At 45.2% G+C, this 27,920-nt stretch overlaps 2 protein-coding genes across 2 annotated transcripts in view; both read left to right on the top strand.

Annotated features, from left to right (window-relative positions):
* Nucleotides 1-9,786: 9,786 nt before the first annotated feature.
* On the top strand, nucleotides 9,787-12,796 carry LOC6598398 (solute carrier family 46 member 3). Its single transcript, XM_002023485.2, has 5 exons — nucleotides 9,787-9,866; nucleotides 10,285-10,679; nucleotides 10,767-11,168; nucleotides 11,230-11,970; nucleotides 12,051-12,796. Exons 2-5 carry the CDS (start codon nucleotides 10,303-10,305, stop codon nucleotides 12,325-12,327), a joined length of 1,797 nt encoding a protein of 598 aa, XP_002023521.1. The 5' UTR covers nucleotides 9,787-9,866; nucleotides 10,285-10,302; the 3' UTR covers nucleotides 12,328-12,796.
* A 10,867-nt stretch (nucleotides 12,797-23,663) lies between these two features.
* LOC6598401 (netrin-B) overlaps nucleotides 23,664-27,920 on the top strand; it is a 64,846-nt gene continuing 60,589 nt past the window's right edge. The window contains exon 1 of the mRNA XM_002023488.2: nucleotides 23,664-25,812. Coding sequence (XP_002023524.2) covers nucleotides 24,276-25,812 — 1,537 coding nt within the window. The 5' untranslated portion in view covers nucleotides 23,664-24,275. The remainder of the gene's footprint in view (nucleotides 25,813-27,920) is intronic.

The following is a 27,920-nucleotide window of genomic DNA, read 5'->3' as shown; positions in this document are numbered from 1 at the left end:
TCAGGTTGCAGGTTGGAGACTTAAGGCTGAATTTGGTGATTTTTACTGTACTATATATTGGGAGTATCTCTGGATTGAAATGGCACGGACATGCATATAAATGTATGTTATATATCGTATATGAGCATGGTGTGCCAGATTTTGGATGCTCGCATTTCATACATTATCAATCAGGTACTTCATCTCGCTTTCGGTTAAGATTTTTTAATAAATACAACCCTGTATAGGTACATGTATTTGACGGAATGATTGTGACAGCTCTAAGCTGAGATCCATCCTGATAAAACAGCCGCAGGGCTGGCTGTCGTGCGGCGTTCAAGAGACAATGACAGAGTGTCAGAGCAGAGCCGACTCCGCTACCGCTGCCATATTAATGGGTATACTATAATATAACTATAACTATATAAATTGCATACACATAACTTATAATTTGTTTATCCAACGTATACTGCCACAACAATCGTCTGTCATGGGCGCTGCCATTCTGATTGTGTCGTGAGCGTCCGAACAACCGCTCGGGCTGTGATTTTGCTTAACTTATTTGCTTGCTGTCTTCATTGTTGTTGCTAATTTTTTTTTTTTTTTTTGGTTTGACTTCATCTCTCTCCAGCAGTGGCATACCCTACCATATAATGATGGAGTTCATGGGGTATATTCGGTTTGAAGATGAATAACTTATATGGAGAAGTACAGACTTTTGTGATAGTCTGGCGGACTAAACTTGGGCTAAAGTAAAGTATTATATATCATATGTTTATCTGTATTTGTATACCCACAGGTCCAGCGAGGGTGAAACGAGGCAAACTACCATCAAAACTCGGACAGAATTAGATACAACTTGTTATATCTTGTTATTTCCATTGTCATAGATGCCTCGGACCATGGACCATGGACCATGGACGACGGACCACGGACGTCATTGCTGCCGCTGCTGTTGGCCCTCTTCCGTTGCGCTGGACTAACTTTTGACACCTGCCCCGTGGCAGCCAGTTTGGCCAAAAGTTAACCCAAAAAAAGAGCAGAAAAAATAAACCAGATATAAAATATATACATAATGGAAATTGGCGATGTCGCGGGCTGCTGCGGAGCTGCTTAGCCCATTAGCTCATGCTGGCACGTGATTGCTCGCCCATTACTCTAACGAAAGAGAGTTGTATGATACTGCTATATCTTGGGGCTCTAATAGATAAAGCAATGAGTGAAAAAGTACTTTTAGTACATGTATCTATTTATTAACAATCAATATTTCACACTCAAAAAGAATCAAATGATGTGTGAGGGCCAAATAATGAAAGCTTTTTAAATAAATACCTACATATGTATATATTGAATTATATTATGAAACGTGTTTCAAGTCTGTGTAGTGGTTTCTATCAACATCCCATTCCCATTGGAATACTGGCTCCACAGGTTCGGTTCTGATTGCGATGCGATGCTCTAATTGCTGCAAGAGTTCCAGAAAGCCAGTCGTCGCGACAATCGTCGGGATCAATGCCTCATAAGCAGACGAGTAAGCAACGAAAAGATTGCATTTCATTTAGAGATAACGATAATCCAAAGAAAGTACAATTCTACTTAATATTATGCAAAGATGACACATAATATGCCACTTTTGATAGAAAAAACTCTCTGACCTACTTTTATAGCTTGTTTATAAGATTGAGAGATCATCAGAGGGTTTGTAAATAGATGAAGGAAAGGATTAAGAGCGCTGAAAGTAAGATATCATAGTTGCTGTTCTGTTGATTTTTTGAAAGTCATAAGACAATACCAGGTATAATCTATTATAAAAGCAGCCTACACTTATAGTATTTACATACGCCAGAGTCAACAGAGAGTCCCAGTACAATATAAGCGTGACAAAGATCAATCTGTTTAAACAGAAGTCTGTTTTCTTTCGCGGCAATACTCGACACATTCTATGGAAACCAATCCTCTCAGGTTTCAAACAGAAGTTTTATAGAACGAATGTGCAGAAAGAAAGCTGTCCATGAATCGGCTATGGGTTAGGGTATTCGAAAGATTATTTCGCCAAGTATTAATCTTCTGTGTGGCTTCTTGTTTTGTGGGCAGTTGTGGCGTCTGTTGTCTCGTTTACCTTTCGCTTTGCTGCTTGCTATTTAGCTGTTTTGCTGTTTGTTTTGCGATCTAACGAGCGCGAAAAAAATAAAATAAAATTATGCAAAATCCCAACTGTCATGATTATTGGTTAATTAACCAAACAACACAATTAATCAACAGCCGTCGATTCGTCGATCGAGTGAAAGTATCGAAATGGCATTTGTGTGTACTTAACGCTCAATGGAATTGGGTGAAAATGATTTATAAATAAGACCATTATTGCTGCAGGCGTATCGACGAGGATGATGATGTCACCAAAAAAGATCCTATCCAGCGAATCTCCGTCGAAGATCTTCTTGGGTTGCAAACAGGTTTCCAATAGTTAAGTATGCCACAGATAATGTTTCAGGTAAGTCGAGTCGCTGCTCAGGGCTGCTCGAAAGAGAGACTTGGGATAGACCAGAGCCAGACCCAAAGACAGAGCTCAAAGATCACCATATTCGATTGTTATGCCAAGTCGGTGTTTGATTTATCGATACTCAGGGAAGCGGTAATTGCAACAGACCCAAACCACTCCACCTGCTGCTTGCCGCTTAAATCCCTGACAGTTGTCGCTGCCGTTGCCGTTGCATTGTCTGGCGATCTAAGGTTTCCATTAATTATGCTGAAACAAAACTGCAATGATTGCGAAGAAGCAATTAGCATACAAAAAAAGAGCCACAAAGCAGTTGAGCAGCCAGTGGCAGGGTGCACTGGGGGAAAAGACATGACACCAAATGGTTAGTTTTTGGAATATAAGGAGCCACCTTATCCGCAGTCTCTGGGATCAGCGGTGGACATGAAATGTGCCACCATTTTAAGCACTCCTCCACTGAGAGAAAAAGGGCATAGGCAATTAGAGAATAAATTTATTTAAAAGTCTTTTTAATACTTCTCAATTTTAATCGAAATATAAAACATTTTAAAATAAATATACCTATTATAGTAAATTTTTAAACAATTTTTATTTAATCGAATATGATTTAAATATGGAACTAGTTTCCGCTCTCGATGAAATAGCTCTTATTTGACCCTTTGGAATTTCTAATCTTTTTTTTACATTTCTTTAATACATGAAAATGAAAAGTTGATGGCCTGATGGTTTCTCTCAGTGTGTAGTCAACAATTGGAAGCCTATCATCAGTTGCTCTGTCAGAAGCGAAGCCATAAGCCCAGTAGCTATTAAGAGTGGCAAGTGGCAGCTGCAGTACGAGGCACAGTACCCGTACCAGTACGCAGCGCAGTGTGCAGTGTGCAGTGTGCAGTGTGCTGCTTTCCATTCCGCAGAACAATGTGCAAATTTACTTATGTATTATCGTGCATTAAATTACCAAATAACTAAATATTATTACATTATTATAGATACTCGTAGATGGGCTGGCAGGGGTACTACAGCTATGCTGCTCCGTTAATCGGTCTCTCGTTACACTCCAGCAAAGACGCGGCACGGAACGGGGTGGGGGGTGCGCCCAGAGATGAGATCCACCTTCCCCAGTCGGTTGCGGTCTCTGCGGCATTGCGGCTTTGTAAGTCAGGGCCTTTGGGTGGCGTTCACCCGCCAGCATCGACCTCATCGGCAGCATTATTAAGAGTGCCGTGCCACGATTGTAATTGTGCTTTCGAATTGAATCAAGAACGATTGTAGGAGCAGCCCATGAACCGATCTCTTCAATCACACAATCTACGACTAACTAATTTTCCGGTATTTGGCGACTGTTTTGCCAACTCAACATCCGTATTGCCGAATCATCGTACCCCATCAGCAAATGTGCTTATTCTTTTAAGTTCAGTTTAATTAAAAACACTTTTTCAATGTCCGCTGCTGGCACATACCCTGTTGCACCAGTGGGACAAAAGATGGGCCCTAAATATAGAAAAACTCCCTCTTCCAACGAATGTCCTCGAACCCTTGGGAGATCAAGCGTCGATTTTATCGAGCCATAATAGTTATAGGATAGCTACGCCTAATTCCAACGAAAGATTAAGGCTCTACCTTAGGGGTAATACACTTAGGAGGTAGAACATATACCTGCGATTTCGAGCTTTTCCAGGATACCTCCCATCGATACCATCCATCGCTTTTGGGCATGATGTGGGATGGGCACACAATTCCCTTCAATTATTTAACATTTCGTTTGCACATTTTTCTCAATTATAATCGCTAATAATAATGGAGAGAACTTTAATTTCGCTGGCTAATTGAGGCTTTCGCGACACATCACACACTAGCACAGAACCGTAGATACAGATATAGATACAGATACAATTGTAACTTTTTTGCCCTTTGGCGGTGAAATTATAGTCGAAATATGGATTGCTCGTGTGGCGGCCGGACATGGAGTTACAATTCTGCCAATCTGCTAATGAGATTGAAGATACAAATCAAATAGATAAATTTGTATCTTGTAAATTTGAGGCTGTGTGGCCTTGGGTACCTTTTTCTCCCATTGATTCCAGCCTGTACGAGTATCTTTGGTTTTTTTTTGTTTTGTTTTTTTTTTGCTGTTATTCCCAGCTGTTTCTACCGCTTATCGCTGGCGGAGCACCGATCGTGGCACACAGATACACGACAGCGACGACACCTCTGTGGAAACAACGCTGACAGAGGCAGAAGCAGAGGCCGAGGCAGCAGCAGCAGTAGCACCAGCGACAGCTGTGGGCTGTGTGGCACTCATCAAATCCAATGCGAGTGCGAGCATTTTTAGTCGCTGATTTCAGCTCAACGCCGCTGGTTTAGACACTTCCCAAAGCTCACCGCTCGAACCAGAGGCTGCAAATCCTCTGCCCCCACACAAGTACAACCCATAGCTAGTCGGTAGACGGTACCCCCACAGCAGACATGTCGATCTAGAAGGAATATTGTATAGTATCCAGGAAGCGCACAAGCCGAGTCCACTCAAGAAGGACTTGAGGATTGCAGGAGGAGGATCAAAGGAGGATCCTAAGGAACCTAAGCCATTCATCCATCAACCGTTCACCGTCAATACCCCAAAAAAGTGCAGTGTATCTGTAGTGGTGTGGTTTTCTACTAATTTTATTAACGACATGTAAATTAAATGAAATTCGCGCAAATCACTGCGGATGGATGGATGGTCGGTCGGTCGGTCGGTCGGTCCCACACTCTCGCTTTCTCTCTTTCTCTCTTTCGCTGTGCCGCCGCGAGTACTCGTTTATCGTTTATGTGTTGGATTTTGGATACTCGTGGGTTACTCGCACAAATTCCAAGCCATTTGTCAAGCCGAATTAATTATAATTATTAGTTAAGTCAATTTAGTCTCAACACAGTCTCCTCTTCTGATTGTCTTTTGGGTGTTGTTTTGGCTACGTTTTTGTTTTGTTCCGCTGCTTCCACAGTCAGAATCAGTATCTGGCGGAACCTCCCCAAAGCGATCTGTGTCATATGTGTGTGTGTGTGTGTGTGTGTGTGTGTGTGTGTGTATCCAACTATTTTTAGCAGTTAATTTACCATTGAATTGTGCATAAATAAATCCCCAAAATCAGAGAGAGAGAAAAGTTACGCCAGGCTAATTGTATTTAATTATTCTCAATTTAGTCAGGGACTAAGGCAGAACTTTTTCTCTGCCACATACAGACGACAGACTCCGGCCATCACGGATACACGTGTATCTTTGTATCTCTGTATCTGTACACACACTCATACATATCTCTAATTGTATCTGGCATAGACATGCAATTAATAACGTAAATGGGTAATTTGGAGCGCCATCGTTTGTTCGATTCGTTTTTGTGTGTGAAAAGTTTTGTCCCGGACCCGCAGCCGGAAATGAATCGGTTCAAAATTTTCTATAAAAACAAAAAAAACAAAAATCAACCGAAATTAGTTAATTAAATAATATTGCAAATTGCCACTACAGTGGTTACTAGTCGTACTTTTAGTTTGCAATTCCGTGGGAGAGAGCCGAGAGAGAGCTTTCCAATTGTTTTTCGTTTTTGTTTTGGCATGCCTTCTGGTGCTGCTGCCAAATCCGATAAAAATTTGATTATACAAATGCTTCCTGGAGTTGTGTGTGTACCTATATGCATACTATATACACCCGTACTATCCATAAAACCATATCCATATATAGCAGTAAAGTTAGTTAATATGCCACACACACACACGACACCACAGAGACACAAGAGGCCGCCGACCACCGGCCACCGGCCACCAGCCACCGATCACCGAACACCGAATCGGGTGAGGCGCTTGACGTGACCGTTTGTTGGGGGCTTGCGGGGGACTTGGGAGGGGGCTTGAACGACCTCAATAGCTCTTCTTCCCCATACTTGCCCGTACTATGCATTGTTCAGCGGTACGTTTTTGAGTGTGGGTTCAACGCACGTCTGCCGCATGTTCGTGTGGCATTGACGGCCGTCGTTCTGCATTGAGCTGCAAGTGCAAGCAGAATCGCGAGACAAGCTCAAGATCTGCGCGATCTACGCGGTCTACGCAATCTACGCGATCTAAGCGATCTACACGATCTCAATGTCAAGAGCCCCACACTCTTATGATTCAGTGATGGATGATTCAGTGTTGAAAACGGGTCTGTTCTGCCACAAGTTGCACTTCAGATTGTTGGCAAACCAAATGGAGGCCTACCACCGATACCTACCCTGAAATGGAGTCGAAGGTTCCAATAGTTTGGATATTCAATAAATGCAACCGATTGGTTGGGTTTCTTTATAGAGGTTAGGTTAGGTTAGGTATTCTTCGACGTCAGACCTCATGTCAGCAGCTATCCCCTCCATCTATCTTTCTAGGACATATTGTGGACATTTCTAAAATGTCAGCTATGTGGGGCAAGCCCAAGAGCCGTAACCCTCTTCTTCTGGGAGCTGGCCAGGAGCACCGCCTCCTCCTCTTACTCGTCTCTACAGCTACCGCAAACAACCTGTTTGCCAATGTCCTGTGAGGGAGCGTATGGATGAAATTGCTGGGCCATCTTGTGAGGGCTAATTGAAGGCAATTCAGAGCTTCCCTGATTGCAATAACTTCCGCTTGGAGAACGCTGCAATAATCTGGGAGCCTGAAGGCGTGCCTTGTGTTTAGCTGCTCGGAGTAGATCCCTCCTGCCACCTTGTTGACCAGCTTCGATCCATCTGCGAGGACGTTTATGGCCCCATCTGGGCCTGGAGTACCCTCGAGCCTGTGTCTCTGTGGAGAATGATGGTATTGAAAGGGGTATCTGTGTACTCCTTTCGAATGCCGTAGTCCGTTTTCGTGGTGACGTTATTGCTATTATTTGATATGGATGAGTGACCATTGCCATTTTTGTCCGCTCCTTTCCTGCAAGTTCAGGGCTATGGAGGCATAAAATCGCATTTAGCGCAAAGAGCTCCAGCTTTGTTCCACTGCAACTCCGTAGAGTATTAATGGTCCAACTATTGCTAGATAAATCCATCGCCCCATTTTAATCCAATAGCCTTTTGGCATGGGTAGAGGGCTGTCATAGCCTTCTTTACCTTGTAATTATTTGCGAATAGCACGAATTCCAAATTCACTGGAATCTGTCTATTCTGACAGAGCTTTACGGTCTCTAAGTCGCATAGTGTTTAAGGGTATTTCCCCGAGAAGATATGCAAGGCCGCATAGTTCAGCAGAATTGGAGAAAGGACACCATCTTGCGGGGTGCCGCGGTTGACAGACCTTGTCTGGGCGGACGATACCATCGATGTTGAGATGAACAGGTATGTTCTTTGAGATGAATGGGTTTCTCTACCACTGAAATTACTTCCTGAAGTGCCATTTCCGTGGATATTCTTTTTCCGGTGCGCCTAAGAGCAGTACGAATAGCAAAAACAATTCCTTAAGGTACGAATAGGAGAACATATGTCCAAAGTAAACTCTTACGATGCAGCCATATTGATTGTCCTACAATGTGCTACATTTCGCCTAGTTCAAAAATATTGACTAACTCGGACTGACTCGGAACTGCACCTGGCACTACCTATTGAAAATTGAAACAGCAACAACTATCCATTTGCTCAAGAGATGACACTTTTATTTTGCAATTTGGGCAGTGCCTTTTTATTATTGTCTCGATTCTGAAAAGCATATCGTTTGGTTTGGTAATCCGGTATCTTAAATGTTTTCGCCACAGCAATTAAAGGCAATTGAAGCCAAAAGCAAAAGCAAACGAGATTTTTGCCAGCTATGACCTGAACAATGCCCTGAGATAATGAACCATATACATACATATGTATGTACGTACGAGGGTATGTTTGAGTGGAGTACAGTGACGACACACTCTAGAGACCGTTTGGAAGTGGTTATTGTAGCCGGCTCTGTCCGTTCTTTGGGGGGGTTCCACTGTACAATAGATCAAATTACCAAATACAAAGTCTGCGTCATCGCTAGACGGAAGTTGAAGATTAAAACGGTCGGTGATGCACTTTATGGGTCGCTAGACCTCACTCTATGGAGAGGCACAGAGAGGTGTGTATGGGTGTATGTGTGTGGGCATATGTCAAGGTCAATTAGCTTTTGCCTAATTTTTGAGTAATTTCAAGAGCCCGAATGCTGATTAAATTAAGCCATTGTCAATGAGATTTACATTTTGTTGCACAGACAGAGAGTCGATGTGGGAAGGGCCATACAAATTTTGTAAATAAACGCAGAAGAAGAAGTCCCCTAAGATACCTATCTTTGGGCCAAAGATACGCACAATAAAGCTTGCAAATTTTATTATAAGTGCATAAGCTTGAGGGGATATTATAATGTTCCAGAACCAGTAGAAAGGTGAAGGGCTCTGGCAGTAAATCCTCTCTAAGAGAATCGAGCTGATGATGTTTGTTGAATGTTTCAAGGAACAGATTGAAAGAAAGAACGGTTCTGGGTTCCAATTCCTAAGCCAATGAGCACTTGTAAGGCCAATTTAAGGCCAACAATGATTACTGATTATCCAAAGCAAAAGAATTTCCCGGTCTGAAAAGTCCCTTCCAACGTGTTGTGAAAATACATAAATATCTGTAGAAATATCTCTTATGACAATTACCCTTCCAAAATCATCTTTAAAGCTCAACAAAAAAATGAGCCATAAGGTTAATGCGCTGTTGCACGTGTGATTGACTGATTTGTAATGGGTTTTTGAGGGTCTGCTGGGGAAAGGGGAGGAGGTTACCAAAGCTGCCTGCCACAACAATTGTGTAAACACTTTCGTCGTAAAGCAACAAATGCACTTGACAAAACAATTAAATGCGATAGCGAAACAAAAACAAAGCAAACAGAATGTTGTCTGGGAATGGGAATGGAAATGGGAAAAATGGTAAAGCTGCACTCGCGTTGTATGGTATTTCCAAATTCCCCAAAGATCCCCCACCCTCCACCCCCCGAAAGAGCTGAGGGAGATTGAGAGTTATCTCTGAGAGAAGTTTCACTAATTAAATTTCAAACCGAAATTCGATTATCGACGGGGGGGTCTCTGGTCCCGGCTTCCCGATCGGTAGTTTTCCACTACAAATCGTACTATTTTATATTGATATTCTATTTTGATATTGGTCTTCGTAACAAGCATCATTAGCGAATGTCAAAGCGGATGCTGGGAGCAGAACGGAGTGGGAATGCCACAAATGATAACGAGTGAGAGCGAGGCAGCCCCAAAAGCATGCGATAACGATGATAAAAACGACACCCATGCGCACTGAAATACCGTGTACGAGGTATGTCCGAGGTTGAGGTCGCATTTTGATTACTCTCCGAATCGAGGGGAGGGCGAACGATAAGGGAAGTCGGCAACAAAGTACACCAAAACAGAAACCAAATAAAGGTGAATGAAAACGAAATGATGATATACTCGCAGTCATACTATTTGCCTCATCACGACAAAACGATCCAATTAAAGTCGCACAAAAGCTGTAGAGAATTTTGTTGAGTGTCGTAGCCACGAATACCCTGCAAAAGCTGTGGGGTCAAAGGTGGCAAAAGAAGGCACAACACTTTCTTTTTTTCTTACAAATTAATCCAAAATTCTATGGAAATATGCAATGTTCTTGAAGACATTTCTCTCAAAAAATATAAAGAAACGTACAGCGTATGCATGAGGTCTGGATTATACTTTGGAGGGTAGCAAATTTCGTGTTATTTCCATATGAATAGCTCTAAAGTTCAGGGACCAGTGAAAGGCTATTGTTTTCTATTTAAAGATAATACTTAAATCCTCTCTCCCGTCTTCAAATACCCCTTAGAGATCATCAGCCAGCAGAATGTCGCCCAAGGACGGTAGCCTGGATGATGCCACATATGCCAAATACACTGTCAATCATTCGCCCCCATCCTCGCCAGCGGCTGCAGCACGACCACCACCGGAACCGGCTTCATCCGCTGCGGGCCAGGAAAAGATGCCACCAAAAGCAACAACAACAACAACAACGCCCGTTAAGCGAACATGGCGCGAAAAGTTTCGCCTGATATCCAACAATATCACGGTGGAGCCCATTCTCGCGTCGTACATTATGCCCAGCGTGCTGTCCAATTTGGCCACACAGAATCTCAATCTGGAGAAGGCCTGTCGCGTGAACATGGCATACGGGGATGTGGTGTGCGATGCTCTAACCCGCCGCCAGACAGCCAATTATACCATGTAAGCACAGGGATCCGGACAAGTCCGGAGGAGTGTATCCAGGCGAAGGCCTTCAATTCAATACCTTCTTTTCGATCCTCTTTCCAGGGAAGAGGAAACGGTACAGCAGATGGTGGCTCGCATGGCCGCCTGGAAGACAGTGATCCAATCGATGTTCCCCTGCCTGTTGATCCTCTTTTGGGGCTCGTGGAGCGATCGCCATCGCCGTCGCAAGCCCTGCATGCTCATCCCAGTGGTGGGGGAATTTCTGGGCGTTGTGGGTCTCATGCTGTGCGTTTACTTTGAGAATACACCCATGGAGGTGGCCGCCCTGACCGAGGCCATCTTTCCCTCCCTCAGTGGGGGCTGGTTCACCATGCTGATGGGCGTTTTCAGCTACATTGCGGACATCACCACCGAAGAGGAGCGCACTCTAAGGATTGGCATACTCAACGTATGCTTCTCTGTGGGTGTGCCCATTGGTATGGCCTTCAGTGGGGTCCTACTCAAGTGAGTGTTAACATTTCGCCAAGTCGATTCACTTTTAATTTGGCACTTTTTAATTTCGCAGGCAAATCGGCTTCTACGGCGTCTTCTCCATATCGGCGTTCTTCTATGTGGTGGCCTTTGTGTATGGTTTCTGGTTCCTGGAGGAGCCGGTGGCCAGGCCCGAGAAGAGTCCCACGCAGAAGAGTCTGCTGGCCGATTTCTTCGACAAGGAGCATGTGGTGCAGACATTCCGTGTGGCCTTCAAGAAGGGCGAGAATCAGCGCCGCAAGCGCGTCATTCTCCTGATGATCGTCGTGATGGTGATCATTGGTCCGCTGCACGGCGAAATGGCTGTGACGTATCTGTTCACGAGGTTCCGCTTCAACTGGTCGGAGGTGGAGTTCAGTTTCTTCTCCACCTATGCCATGTTCACCGGCCTCATCGGCGTGATCTTCTGCGTGGGCATCCTGTCGCACAAGCTGGGCATAGACGATGCCCTGGTGGGCGTCCTCTCGAGCACCTCGAAGATCCTGTCCGGGTTTGTCTATGCCTTTGCCACGGTGCCGTGGCACATGTATCTGGGCGGCCTGGTGGAGATCTTCAATGGCACCGCCTTCATTGCCATGCGCTCGATAGCCACGAAGCTCGTGTCCAAGGACGAGCTGGGGAAAGTGAACTCTCTGTTCGGTGTGGCAGAGGCCCTTATGCCGATGGTCTTTGCCCCCATGTACACGACGCTGTATGCGGCCACACTGAGGGTGCTGCCGGGCGCCTTCTTTCTGCTCGGCGGTGGCCTAACCATGTTCTCTGTTGTCATCTTCCTGTAAGTGCAGCCATTTCCTAAAAAATTTCCTAAGAGTTTTCATAATCAATGCTTTCCTTTGTCTCCTGTCCCCTGTCCAGTTGGATGTACCGCTTCCAGGTGAAGCAACGTCGCCGTCTGGCGCGTACCGATGCGGAACGCGCCTCCATCAAGGATCCCAATGGCAACATCAACGCCATCGAGGCTCTGGCCTTGGCCAGTGAGGCCAAGGGTCAAATGAATGGCATCATTTCCAATGTGATACACGAGTCCCTCGAATCACATGCGGATGCGGAAACTCCACCACCACCGCCGCCTGTGCTGGGCATTGAGAATCCGGCCTATGTCCCAGAGGAAGGCAAGACCAAGGAGGCCTAGAGAGAGGGATGGATGGGTATTTGTCTGTAACATATGCGTATTAACCTTTTTTCCTATTGTACATATACATATTCTGCTGGAAAGGAATAGACGAAAGGAGACGTTACAAGAGGTGCCTCGAAAGGGGTTCCTAACTGAGGAAAGATTTTCTTTTGGGTTCTATGTTCGATCTTTCCATTGAGACCCAAATCCGAAGGTGAATCGTATACAAAAATGAAGATCTTTTTGATCGAAATGGCATTTCGTACCCCTCTCGAAAGGATGCCTCGTAAGCTCCTGAATCCACCAGCTCTATCCGTACTTTCTTATTTTTTTAAATTAGTCCTAAGTATTCGCATATTATTGTTTCCATTGTAATTATAATTTTCCACTTTGCTATTATCGATACATATATTATTATTATTATTTTTTTGGATAGCTCTAAGGACCGTGTAGAAGTATTGAATAAATTTAACAACGTCCCGCAAAATAGCCACCACTAAAGGGCCACCCCGCAACCGGAACCCCGAAGGGGGGCAAGGAAGGATGTGGGTTGAATGGGTGCATGGATAGGGGTATATCCAGAGGGCGTGACCCGGACATGATGCCGTGAATTTCGACTATTATTGAACACCGTAATCAGTGTAGCCTGGCAAACAATTACACACACAAATGAACCCGCTCTGGACTGGACTCTGGAGTGGAGTGGAGTTGAGTTGAGTGTGTAGATGTGCGGTCAATGGAGTCCTGGCTGCAGGCCTATCGCTCTCCTCCTGCACGGACACACACACGCCGAGGATAACCATGTCGCCATGGACAATGGACACTGGACAATGGAGAATGGAGAATGGAGTACCCCCTCGACAAGGGGGCACTGAACAATTGGTTTGCTCATGTCGCTGATAATTGTCGTATGCGTTGCACAAAACGGATACCGTTCTGTTGTCGTTATTGTTGTTCTTTTTGGTGCCTGCCGCCAGTGGATGCCGACCGAGAAGGAGAGAGAGAGCGAGAGTGTATCCACTCTCTGATAAGGTCGGTGGTATCATTTGTGGTCCACGCTAATGCAAGGAACATCCGTGACTAAAATTGGGGGTCCATCTATGGGCAAAGCGTACACTACGTAGATGAGGATGTAGAGGGGATTGTGATTATATCTTCAAACCACAAACAGTCAAGAGTTTTCCCTAGCCAAATGGATAGAGCATCCATCTGCTCGTTGCATTATCGTTGCATTAGTCCCCGGCCCTTCATTTGCCATTTTCTTGTTGCATTTTCGCCTCTTTCGGTGACCGCATATGGCACGTATTGCACTTGACAGCCAAGTGCTGGGCGGTGGGCGTGGCAACGTGCAACGTTTAACTGCGACTGGCATCAGCATTTAGCATCATCATCATCATCATCAACGTGGAAGCGGCTCCATTCGTGCCACGCTTGCCTTTAATTACTTTTTTCGATATCGACTGCACGCCCACCTGGGGGACACGCCCTGCCCCAGGCCCTACCCAACCGAGGAGCAAAAAAAAAGTTATATTGCAACGGCTCCCACTCGATCGCCAAAAGCAATTCCTTTGACAGCCCTCGCAGACAGACAGACGTCCCCCGTGCCCATGCCAATGCTCCATCAACCGAACCAGACCCCAGCAACCTGCTTGCAACATGAGGCAAGAGAAACTCACCATTCTGCTGGCTGGCAACATGCTGCGATACGAATAAAACCGGTTTTACTTGAGAATGGCTTAAAAATATAATAAATAAAATACCATGGCATTGCCATTGGGATGCTATCAGATAGCGATGGGAATTAAAGTACAAATAATTTTGAGGATTTTTTTTGCTGGATAGAACTCACAGAAGAAGCCAAGGTGGCAATATTCTCCGGCATCTACTGGATCACATCCAGACGATTTTCGAATTCATTCAAGAACATCATCATACCTTTTGTATATTCAGAGTTTTTACACCAAATTGATCACAAATAAATTTTGAAGTTAAAATATATGAAATATAAAATGATTTACAATTTGGTTGGTTACCGAAATATTTATAATTACATTCATTTATTTGAGTTCACTTTCAGCACTAAGCATAAATCTCATAAAAACGTCAAATCGATAAACTCTGCCTGGATACGATTTCTGGATGATAGGAACTCAAAGCCTCCTTCGAGTCGAATGAGCCTGCGAATTTGTGCAACGGCTCTCAAACAAGTTAGTTATGCCTGTCTGTGTGTCCTTAATTAGAGCAGCAGTCGAAACGTATATTCTAAGATAAATTTAGTAATAAGTAAATTAGTAGTAATAAGGGGACGTCGTCACCACATCTGCGTTCTTTCGAGGACCATCCGCCTGTCAGTATGCACGCAAACGTGCAGAACGCAAAATGTTTGCTATCTCTTTCTAGCGCTTGTCTCTCTGCAAGCCGAGAGAGGATGGATGGTCCTCCGCAAAGCGAACGACGTCACCTAAATACTAAATTCATCCATCATTGCGAGTTATGGCCTAGCTGGACTGCGTTCCTCAAAGTTGATTTCGTGCTGGAAATAACCATACCTCGTTATCGATAGATGTAATTTTATTTTGTACAAATTAAATACAATTGTACCGCAAAGAATATTTATAGACATATTGTATAAACTATTAGGCAAAATGCAAACATTATCAGTTCCTTATTTGCGGCGGGAATGTGTGTCTCTCTTGGGCGCCTCGTTGTTGCTGGCGGCGTACTCTGCCACTGCGTGCCGTCGATGCTGAGGAGACGGCGGTATCCGCCTATGGAATGGGTTGATCTGCCCCTGGTTCGACAGTTGTCCGCATCCACGGGCGGCTGATTGCGTGGCGGCCACAACCACAGCCACCACGGGCTCCAGTGCAGGCTCCTCGGTGGAAACCAGCACAGCAGCCACTGGTATCTTAGCACGGGCTCCACCACGTGCCTTCTTGGTGGCCGGCTGGTGGTCCTCTGGGTCTGGCTCAGTCTGCACTTTGGCTTTGCGTGCGTGGCCGTTGCCACGCGCATTCTTTCTGCCTACTGGCTTGGGCTCCAACTCCTCCATCTCATAGTGGGCCTCCTTGCCAACCCGTGCTGCATGCTTGCTGGCCGCCAAAGACTCTGCGGAAGCCTTATCCACGGCCTTGCGACTGTGCAACGTCCTTTGACAGCGGCGATGCTGTCGCTGGCACCAGTCTTTGCTCTCTGGGTGTGGTGTCCAAAATCAGCTCCAGGGCCTTGACCTTCGGATTCCTCTGGCTCAGTCGGCTCATTATCGTCGGTGGCTTCTGTGTAGTTCTTACGCGTCTCTCAAGCCTCTGCGCAGGTGTTGGGTTCCGGCAGATTGGCACGGAGCTCTGTGGTCACATACATGGATGTGACGCTTCATTAAGGCTGGTTCTCTATCTGCTGTTGGCTCTGCTCTTTGTCCTTGGCACCTGGGATTCTCGAGGACCTCCGGAGCTGCCAGCTCGGCAACCACGGAAGGTTTGAGTCCACGTCGCTTGGGTCTCTCTGCCTGGGCATCTGACTGGTCCTCTTAAGCTGGTTGCTGGCTGTCCTCCTCAGTTTTTAAAAGTTCTGAGGACTTGCGGGTTAGTAATAACGTGACGTCGTCCGCTTTGCTGAGGACCATCCACTCTCTCTCTCTGCTCGCAGAGAGACAAACGATAGAAAGAGATAGCAAGCGGCTTGCGTGCATACTAACAGATGGATGGTCCTCGAAAACGCGAGAACTCACAGACGAAGTCCTCGTCCCACGGCCAATCGTCCAGACAATTTATTCAGGCAGTTTTTAGTCTATGCATTGTTTGCTTAGTGATTATATCAATCTGCCACAACATGTGGCAAGAGAAATTCACCATTTTTGTGCTGCCTAGCAACATGCTGCGGTGCCACATGCTGCGGGGGCAACATTGAAATTTGATAGCCTGCCTTCTCGACTTGTTCATGTCGCATTTTTGACCCATAAATAATTGGAGTCAACAATGGGAGCGAAACGAATTCGAATTCGAATCAGGGGGAATCAGTGGAGTAGACCTCTAGGGCAGAATGGGTGGGGAGAGGGGAAACATGGGGGCACGGGCTGACATGGTGGCTAGTGGTTGTGGGCCAATAAATCAACAATGAAATGCATTTAATCTGGCTTAAACACGCATTTTCTTGACAATTTCACAGTAAACCGTTCGGTGGCCCATGTTCCAGACGGCGAGTTTTTCGAGGGAAAATTAATGGAGCACTATGCCTATGGGTTTTGTATTACCATCGCCTCCCTTCAGCGTGGACATGAGGCCGCTTTCGAGCCGCCTCATTACTCAGAGTCAAGACCCTGCCAAATCAAAGACTTATCCTCGCAATCCAATGAAAGCGATGTACAAAATCCACTCAAAATCGAGAAGAGGTCAAAACATATCGACAAGAGCCAGAGCGAAAGGCCCTACAAGTGCAGCATTACGGCAGTATAAATAGGGTCCCAAAAGTATTGTAAAGCTCTAAAATTTCTTAAGGTAAGGGTCTGCGAAAATGAAATATTTCATAAGTGCCAGCAATCCTAGAACCCATACATTAAAATACTCTGAAACCTGAGGAGAAAACAGAAACAAAGATATAATATAGAGCAGCTGATTTGAACTAAAAATCTATCTGTGGGGTAGAAAAGTCACATATAAGTATCCCCACGTGTAAAAAGAAAGCCCCATGATCTGAAGAAAGCCCCCCAAAAAGAGCCTCAAGGAATTTGCTCTTTGGACAGGAAAAAGTCAAGCGATTTGACCGTTAAATTCCCACAAAAGGGACTACATAGAAGGACGAGGAGGGGGAGGAATAGGAGGAGGACAAGTGGGCTAACAGACAGACATAACAGACAGAGAGACAGCGAGACACACATGTCAGTAAGCCTATTTTGTCTCTTGACCTCATTCCCCGGTCTGGGCTTTCGCTTTTTTGCCTTCATGATTTTCCTTTTGCCTTCCGTTTGTGTTTTTGTTGCTTTTCCTTTTGCCTTTCCTCTGTTTCCGTTACCGTTTCCGCCTCCTTCAACTTCAACTCTGGAGGCCAGACTCCGTCTCCATCGCCATCGCCATCTCTGAATCCGTCTTTGAGTCCCACTTTTGCCGCAGAAGTTGGATGGCGGCAAATGCTAAGTAGTTTCGCTTTTAGTGCAAAACACTTGCCACCTTCCATGTGGCCCCTGACCGGAGAGGAGTTGTTGCCCCACTTCTGCCACACATACTTCACATTTGTTTGACTTTGATATTTGCCACACTAGACGACGGCGACGACGGGGCATGCCTCTGGGCTTTTGCTGGCAATTTCCCCCCAAGAGGATTATTGCCCCATGCCTTACCAAATCGATGTCGAATGCCATAATCAATGAAATTGTTGTGGCCCTTTGACCGGGGATCAGTACATCATTGCCGCCGCCGATGGCCCTGCGGGTGGTCCTCAAAGGAATGCTCTCCGGTGCGTGTCCACGGTATGCAGTGCCCATCCCGTTCCAGCCCCTCTTTGTTTGCAGTTGCAGTGCGCTGGCAATTAAGTCAAACAATTGCAGCAGGAAGTCATTGTCTACTCCAGCGACTCCTCGACTCCTTCACGCTTCCCTTCCAGCCACACCAGCAGCAGCGGCAGCAGCAGCACCAGCAGCAGCTCTCCTCACTTGTCAAGTCAATTGGTTTGCCACCAGAACATTAAGGTGGGAAACCACCTCCATCCAGCATCCACACTGAGCAGACTCCCTCCCATTCTGACTGGGGCTTAAGTAAATATTTGGCCTACGTGCCCATTACGTGATTTCCCGATAGTCTTCGTCTCCCATCGATGACGATGCCGCCAGCGACGACGACGACGAAGTCGACGAGGATGATGATGAGGCTGATGCCGATGCACTTGAGATATGACCATACAACGCCTGGGTCTCTCTGCCTGCCACTTGAGTAGAGAGTAGAGAGCGGAGCAGGCCCCGAGGAAAAGTATAGGAACGTTGCAGGCCCCCGAGAAAAAGTAGAGGAACGTTGCAGTTGCAAAGGAAAGAAAGATATGCCTCAATGCCGAACCGAAATGGAAACTGAAAATGCGAGTTTCGACTCAAAATCCTATGTTGAAATTTCCCACTATTTTTTGGTTCATTTGATTTTGTAATCCTCCAGCAATTGGTTTGGATTGGATCGATGGGAACGGGCACTGCGAAGAAAGATAGATCTCCCCGTACATGGGAAAGCCACATAGGAAAGCATCAGGGGAGAGTTTTATAGGTACATCTCTGCGTTACTTAACTTATTCTTGAAGATGGAATTGGTATAGCTGGATGAAAGACCTCCCATCCCCATAGACATAAAGTATTCCCATTGAAGACTGGAACTGACTAAAGACATTCAAATTAAGTGCTAATAATACATTCAAAATATCTACACAAAACTAACAGCCAGCAACCATTTAAATAAAACCACTTGACCATTATTTAACATTTAATATCACATTTAAGGCGCTTAAGATATACATATGTACATATGTATATACCATACCTATCGTGAATGCTCGTAGAATTGTTCGATTTGATGGACATCTTCGATTGGATACAAATAAGGCTACAACACACAGCCTTGGCTTCAAAAACAAAACAACGAAAGCGGAGTGGAAGCGGAATCCCTTGAATGAATTCCTTACAAAGTACACAATGTATTCTTCCTTCCTTCATTCAATTCCGTTAGGCATTGATTTGCTAATATGTTGATTTAATATTTCCTGCAAATGAATATGCCTATTTAATATCCTGTCAGGAGCAGAGCGAATGACAGACAAATGCCCAAAATATATGTGCGCGTATGTGTATTTTTTGGGGAAATTCATATATCAAATGTACAGTGAAGACTGTCTCGAGAGGAAAGTGTCCTTGAGAGAAAATCCATTAAGGTCAAAGAGTTGTATATTTTCTCTTTAAAAATATATAAGAATGGAAGCTCAAGGGCTCGTGTTCGACAGTACAACTTTCACTGTATACCACATCTGGATGCCACGTTTTTGGATCATTCATTAACTGAATGTGGGAAAAAGATAGAGAGCCACCGCCGAGTGAGTGAGAAGCAAACAGCCACAGAGTCAAGAGCTACAACAACGCGGATATGTTCTGTGTCTGTCCATTCCCATGTCCTTCCGCTTTCTACCGCTCTGTTCTTTGTGTGTATGGGCAACAGTATGCTTCGTTAAAAATGATGTACAAATCAAATGCCAGAAGCAATTTCCCCCAATACAAAAACAAGAACAGGGCCAGTTCTGACCAAAGACAGGACATGGCAAGGGCAGGGCCCAGAAGTAGTTTACGGACATGCCAACTCCTGCAAAAGCTAATGGCTACCCGGGTCTGCCAACTCCTCGAAAAGTCAGAGATTATTTTCGTGCGTCTGCATTGCATACCGAAAGCTTTGCGAATGAGCAAAAATAAATAAATCATTTAAATGAAACAAACTACAGATACACACACCCACACACACACACACACATGAGAGGCAGGGGTCCAGTCCGGGACCGGGAGTCGACTCCAGTCACCCATAAGGCTCATTAGAAATACATAGAAGCCGCAAGAACCACTTCCCCTGAACTCTGAACCCCCAAAAAACATGGGGGAAAGGGGAAAATAACAAATATTCTAGCAAACATTTTGCAAAGCAGTAAAGCGAGAAATTTTTCCGGAAAATGAATTGAAAATTTAATACAAATGCAAATAAATAAATACGAGTATTCCATGGTCCATGAACCAGTGTGGAACCAGTGGGGCAAACAGAGGGGCAAACAGAGGGGCAACCAGAGGGGGTTCTGTGGTCTGCATCGGTGGTATGTCTGTGTATAACCGAAAAACTACATATGTGTATATATGCCATGGATACATGGCATAAATAACTTTGCTTCAACGGAGTAGAGGAGTGCGGGGAAAAACTCTGATTGAGATTGCTATGGTGAAGGTGACGCATAGGGTAGATGCTTCATCTTGTGACGTCAGAGGTTGATGCTAAGCCACACTGAAAGAGAGAGGGAGAGAGAGAGAGAAAGGAATCGCCATTTTTACCGTATTGGATCCGAAAATTTCGGTTTTTGTTTCTCGCTCACTCTTATTTGATTTTTTGGTAGAGAAAAGCTATATATTTAGAGTTATATTTTCGAACATTATTTAATCATTTGATAAATCTTTTTTCTATTGCAACCATTTTTGCAACCATTTTACCTCAATGGATAGTGCGTCACCCTACTACAGTGTATCCTTGCTTTGTGTGGCCTCCGACCAGAGCAGAAGTGAAAATAGTTTGATTTGTGTTTTGTTGGTCATTTGCCTGGCCTGTCTGCCATTTTATGATGCCAATGCCCAATGTCCAAAATCCTGAAGCTCCTTCTTCCCGATGTCCGGTGGATGTGTGCGTACCATAATTATTCTTAGCAATTTTTGGCATTGGATTGCAGATCCAGAAAGCGTTGATAAGCTTGATTTAAGTGAAAAATGTTTCCAAAATGGCTTTGAAACGATTCATTTAGTGCATTTTTAAAGAATTTCCATTCATTTCGAAGATGAAGGGTAAATCATTCCAGGCAAAGAGTTTTCAGTGTAGGAAAGAGCATAGTAGAGTGAGAGCATTTCTTATTTTTTGGAAACATCTTTTGTATCCATCAACGCGCAGTTTCGGGGAACGCCTTCAATGCCTCAGCTCATGAGACGCGGCTGTTGCTGCTGCTGGTAGAGACCCCATCATAATGATCATAATGATCAGGTGGTGGTCATGGCCATTTAGCGGCACTCGACCAAGTGGCCCCGGCGTCATAATTACACCTTTCTGCTCCACTGAACGCCACGAACCCCGGAGCCATACCATCCTCCAACGGAGGCGTAGAGGAGACAATCGCTGACAATAGTTGAATCTGGAACTGGAGCTCCAGCTCGGGAGTGGTGGTCTGTGGTGTGCTCTCGGGGCAGATTTCACTCGAAAAGAAAAAGAAATCGCCTGGCACTTTCCTAGGAGCTGCGGGATGTAAGCAAATAAAATTAAAATTCCATTACGGAAAGCACGAAATATTGTATCCAAAATGGACCCAAATCAAAATAAAAACCGCCAGAAAACAACAACAACAAAACAGCAGAAAAGCTAAGGAATTGAGTTCCGCGAAATGCAGATGCTCTTTCAGTGAGGACTGCTTTTAAAATCTAGTTAAAGAATCTGATTGATAAGACATACGATCAAAAATCTATCCATAGTTTGGAAAAGGGATAGGGGTAAAGTTATGTATATGTAGTACTCTTAAATATGTATTTCTTCTTTTAAAATAAAGGATGATATGGAATGATTCATTATTGAACAATAAAAAACAAAATAAAATCTTCTGAAAACTAGTTTTTCTTATTAAATATTTTTCTCAGTCAATCATTTCAACATGATAAAAGAATCATACAAAATTACATTATCAGAATTAATAAATGCTGTCATTGGATATCTGGCAATAGAAAAAAAACTTTCTGATTAAAACGTAAGTTTATAAACTATTTTTTCATGAGATCTTGGCAAAATATATTCAAAGTGTGTTACGTTTCGATTCCTTACTATAAAAACAACAAATTTGCCATAATTTTTAATATTAGCTCTAAGTTATAGAGCCTTGATTTGAACCATTGCAATGGTTATGCATTGGGATGCATTGTTATAGATAATGATCAAATCATACTAATTTCCAATCCATACTTAGAATGAGAAACATTTTACCAAAAAGATATCTAATAGATGTGAAAAATATGGCGTTCAATGTGGAGTATCCTTCTCTCTTAGAATGTTTTCTTTCCAGTTTCTATGTTCAAAGATATTTCCTTCTGTGCATTACCAAAACGTGTTCAGAAAGTATCCTACCATCTTTGAAGAGTATACAAAAAAAAACCGAAAGGAAAAGCAAAATCCACAGCAGGTCGAAAAATAAGCGAAAAAGGAATCATAAAGGGAGAACCACTATCCATCTCTCTTTCTCCCACTGTCTCTCCTTGTCCCTTTCCCACTCGCCCATAAATATTTATAAACAATGCACGACGAAAGGCCCAAATCCGTTATAAATAAAACATAACGACGGGGATTTCAGAGCGGGTGGAAGGGGATTGGAAAGGGTGGGCAGGGGGAACCACTTGAAGCGCAGCCCCGACGTCGACTTCGAATCGGACTCGAAATCCAAAGAAATGTCACAAGCAATAAATCAAAGAGAAATGAGGTAAAGTTATGGGGGAATCGAAGCATTGAATACACTTTGTACTTATTAAATGTTTAGCAATTTGTATTTTAATGTCGATTGTGTTGAGTTAGAGGAGGTTTTTGCTGGGATCAGCTCACAGCAGAGACCAAGGATCAAATGTGATGGAGTAATAGCTGTTCAGGGACATGGTCTTCCTATTGTTCCAATAGAAATGCACTAATTGTAGCGTCATTTTTTGTGTAGACATATTCTTGCAAATCTTTTGCGTTTCAACGATATCTGGCAAATGCATATACCCAAATACAAAGGGTATCAAAATCGGCAGGGCCGAGTGTTGGAGCAGCGGCAGAGCAGAGACTGCGAGTGTGTGTGAGTGTAAAAGGTGGAGAAAACAACAATGGTATAACGGAAGCTCAGCAAAGATCTCCCACGGCACGTTCCCTTTCGTGGCACTGGCAGAGTGTGAGGGAGAGAGAGCGTGAGTGCGGGCGCGGGTGTGGGTCACAGGTAATGCGCTCTTTACAAATTGCTAAGCACTGCAGGGGGTGTGGGCGGTGGAAGAGCATGCCGTGGGTTAAACTTTGAGCATTAAAATCCATTTGCAGGAAGCTCTGCTTAAGCGAGAGAGGGACAGAGGAAGGGCATGAAAGAGATGAAAAAAACGCCTGCTGAGAACGTTGCGCAGGCGTCGTTCTGTCTATGCTGCTCCCTCTCACGCTCACTCTCACTCTCAGTGTTTCTCTGGCTTTGTTCTGATGGTCTTCGTAGACAACGGATGTTGCATACCTTTGCTCTTTTTGCTTTTGTTGGATTTCCTGTGCAATAGTTTTAAGGTACACACATTTTTCTGTAAATATTACACAAAATAAATATATTTCCAGTTTTAATAATGATTATTCCCATCTTAAATGTCTCCAGATTCCCCCTTTTGATCCCATCCCCACCGTTCCTTAAGAAAACAAACTACTAGCAACAATTGTTGCCAAACATCACACGCATACAAGCGAACCAGCAACAAATGTTGCTCAGCAACACCACACACCCAGCAGCATCATCGGTTGGCAACACTCCAGCATCAGCATCATGTTCTCTCGCCCTGCATTCATGCATTCATTCATTCATTCATTCAAAACCGTTAGCCAGGTGAACAACGTAAAGCGGCGCAAGCGAGAGAGACAGACAGCGACGAAACGAAGCATTTAGCCGAAGCGTAAAAGCCGAAAAGTAACCTCCGTCGTGTCCCACGCATATTTGTTGTTTGTCTTTTTTTTCGTGTGCGAGTGCGTTCGTGTTAGTGCCTGTGTGTGTGCAGAACAGCCTCCGCAACATGCGTCCGGCCCCCAGCCACCCCCTGTGGTGAGTTTTTCCAAGCAGCGCAGCAGCAGCAGCAGCAGCAGGATACTGCCGCCAAGGAATCGAAAGCAGAGAACAGAGCAGCGCCGAAGGTTGACCGAGTTGGAAGAGAGCCCCGGCTTTCTGTTGCACCAAAAAACTAAACGAAAGAGAGACCGAAGCGTAAGTGGTGCCCCAATAGGAGACGAGACACATTTCGAAGAAGAGCGCGCGGGCAGCTGTTGCATGCGGCCGCCGCTGCTGCCAGACTCAGTGACGCCTGCCGTCTGCCGATCCGCGAGTGCCGCGTTATAACTGTTGTTTTTTTTCTGTTTGTGTGAGTGTGTGCTGATCCTCGCGAGTGCAAAAGGGAAACACAAAACTGAACGAAGGAAGAGAGAGTGAGAGAGAGAGATAGAGAGTGAAACGAACACGATATGGAGGTTTTGGTGCTCTTCCTGGCCTTGGCCCCCCTCTGCATCTTCGGCGGGATCGCACCCAACGATCCGTGCTACTTCGAGGGGAAGCCCCGCAAGTGCCTTCCCAGCTTCGTGAATGCCGCCTACGGGAATCCCGTTCAGGCCTCCAGCATCTGCGGCGGCCAGCGGCCGGAACGCTACTGCGAACTGCAGCGCGATGGCTCTCTGGGGGAGTGCCGGGTGTGCGAGAGACATACTATCGCAGGCGGCGGTGGCGCCTCCGCTCTGACGGACCTGAACAATCCCAGCAACGTGACCTGCTGGCGTTCGGCGGGCGTGAATGTGCCCCACGATCCCGATACGGCGCCCCCCGATAATGTGACCTTGACCCTGTCGCTGGGCAAGAAATACGAGCTTACGTACATCTCCCTGTCGTTCTGCCCCCGTGCGGCACGACCCGACTCCCTGGCGATCTTCAAGAGCTCCGATTTCGGCCAGACCTGGCAGCCCTTCCAGTTCTACAGCTCCCAGTGCCAGAAGTTCTACGGGCGACCGGATCGGGCCAAAATCTCGAAATTCAACGAACAGGAGGCACGTTGCATCAACTCGCAGCATGACATTGGTGGCGCCGCCCAGAGGTTCGCCTTCAATACGCTGGAGGGCAGGCCGTCCGCCAACGATTTGGACTCGTCGCTGGTCCTGCAGGACTGGGTGACGGCCACCGACATTCGGGTGGTGTTCCATCGACTGGAGTTGCCGCCGCAGCTGCTGCTGCAGAAGGAGCGGAATGCGAATAGCTTCAGCGACGAGATGAGCGCCAGCCAGGAGGCCGAACTGGAGCTGGACGAGCACGAGGACGACTACGACTACAATATGCAGGACAACGACAGCGCCGGCTATGACGAGGAGTACGAGGAGCCCAAGAAGCATCTCGAGCTGGACGATGATCTCCATTTGGACTATGCCGCTGACAGTGTCGGCGGCGATGGGCCAAGCGGCAAGCGGCACTCGAAACAGCACAAGGGCGGCAGCAGCGCCTACGAGAAGCATTTCCAGACGAAACTTGCCACAGCTGCCGCGGCTGCGGCTGCGGCTGCGGCTGCCACAACCCCCAGTCCACAAGTAAAGGCTGCAGCAGCAGCAGCAGCAGCCTCTGTTGCTGCCACAGCGCCTCAGCCGGCGGAAATGCCACTGCCACCCATCACACAGCACTATGCCGTCTCGGACTTTGCCGTCGGCGGACGTTGCAAGTGCAACGGTCATGCCTCCGAGTGCGTGGCAACCATTGGTTCGGTCTCCCCCTCCTCGGATACGGATGATGGCCAGGATGATGATGCCCCATCGGCAGGAGCAGCGGCAGGAGGCGCCCTCTCCCATGGACACTTCGGACGCACCGGTTCCGGCATGCAGTTGCAGGGGCAGATGACCTCGAAATTGACGATGACATGCGCCTGCAAGCACAACACCGCGGGCGATGAGTGCGAGCGTTGCAAGCCCTTCTACTTCGATCGGCCCTGGGGGCGTGCCACCGATAATGATGCCAACGAATGTAAAAGTGAGTACAGAATTGCCACAACTTCTTTGCGCGTTGGGGCATACCCCCAAAACGTTTATTTCCCATGCAAGCCCCCTCAAACATAGGGGCGGTCTTTGCAAAGGTCTAAGATCTAAAAGATCCCTCAAGAGGAATTGGAGGAGTTTTTTTCTTCAACAGAGGCTCTTTTACGGGCGATCTTCTTTCAACAGAAGATGAAGCTCTTCTACCTTATGATGTCCTTAATTAGAATAACGAAAAATTCCCATAAAATCTTTACAAATTTATAAAGGTTTCTGTTAAAAAACTTTTTGAAGGAACCCCTCAAAAGCCACTATTATCAGAGGAAATCCCAGAAAAAGATGATATTTTGAATTTAAGGGAAGAAGATTCCGAAAAACAAATGACAATTAAGAAATCTTTCGGGATCTCTAGATATTAATGATAAACACTGACAGGAGTTTCCATAAACTCTTCAAAAGTTATGGAAGAAATGTTTTCTAGGCCTAAAAGATATCAAAGCCCTTGATTAAATAACAAATATATACGAACTCCTGGCAGTACTTCACTTAAGCGACTCTTTCCAGCACAAGTTTCTATAGATGGTAAAGGAAATAAATAAGGGATATATTAGAAATATCCATTAAAACTATTTTCGAATGTATTTCATACTTCTAATCGTATTTTAAGGTTCCAGAAACCTGGAAAAATATAGTATAAAGCAAGATTTATCAGTGGATCGTAAAACTTGAGATTTAGGGATGATCTGGTAGAGAGAGTACTCTCTTAAAAATGTATCTGTAATCTGTGCAGTGTTCTTATCTATGTCTCAAAAAACACACGTATCTTATCTTATCTGTTGTGTGGTGGAGTGTCTGTTGAAAGGAGATTCATTCATTAATTCACAGATTCTTCATTCATTCATTCATTCATTATTGGTCCCTCACTTGAGCCGCCGATTTCCCCCTTCTCTTTCCTCCCTCATGCCACTTATTCGTCTTGCCTCTTGCAACCCTCGTTTGCAGCCTCAAGTTCAAAGTTCTTTTCACGGTCATTCGCGTGGCATTGGACACTCACTGCTGCAAAACGAGTGCATCATTGCAGGGGCATCATCGAGTGCCGTTTTCAATTGCAGGCATTGTGTCTGCCGCTCACCAATCCCCCATCGGGGGCACTATCCTGCACTGGCCCCAAGGCCCCTCTGGTCTCATGTCTCGGGCCGCACTGGCAAATGCGCTTCGATTCCAAATTTGCCATCAACATTCTTTTATTCTTTTTCGATTTTTTGTGTTTTATTTGAACATATTTATTGGAATGGCTTTGCCTTTGCCCCTACTTGGGGCAGGGGGTCTCGCTGTGGCAGTGGCTCATGCTCTGTCTGTATCTATACCTATCTCTAGATTCCCACTTCCATGTGCCGCATATTTTGTTGTCAACAAAATCGTCATCAATATCATCATTGTTCTTGAACTTATCTTTAGGGAGGCCATACAAATATTCAACGAATCAGATTTTAGAATTACACTACACTACATTAAAGCGCACATTGGTATCAAACTCCAGAGATTTCGAGGTGTTCTCAGAGAATATACCAAAAAGATTAAAAAATATACAACATATTTTAACATATTTTCGGAGCTTAAACCCTTAAAATGTATGTTTTCTATCGGTATTTTTCATTAAACATAGCACTGAATTTTTTAAGAGTGTTTTCGGTTTGAATTTTAGTGATGAAAGAACTATCAATTATGTATCTTTTAAATTCCGAATGAAAGATCGTTATTTGAACTAAAAATTCATGAAATTTCTGTGGTACTAACTCCAATTCTTTTCCCAATAGGATTTTCTAATTGTCATTGAACTTTACCTTCAGTGCAGTGCAGTGTCTTACCTTTTTGATGGCCACGCCCCCTTACACAGCCCTTTGCCTCCTCCAGAGAGCCATAAATTACAAACGATTAACTTTTTGTAGGCCATCGATGTCGTCTTTGTCGTTGTCCTCCATTCAAATATTAATCAAAAAGCCAGCCAAAGAGAAGGACTCAGCGCTTTGGCTGTGGGCTGTGGGTGTGTGGGGAAGGTGGATCAGTGGGTGGGTGTGGGAGTGTCATTCAGAACGGGGGGTTGAA

This window comes from Drosophila persimilis, unplaced genomic scaffold, assembly GCF_003286085.1.
Source record: "Drosophila persimilis strain 14011-0111.01,24,50 unplaced genomic scaffold, DperRS2 tig00000579-arrow-pilon, whole genome shotgun sequence".
NCBI lineage: Eukaryota > Metazoa > Arthropoda > Insecta > Diptera > Drosophilidae > Drosophila > Drosophila persimilis.
Note: the sequence above shows the minus strand (reverse complement) of the source record. Positions and strands in the feature narration are given on the sequence as shown.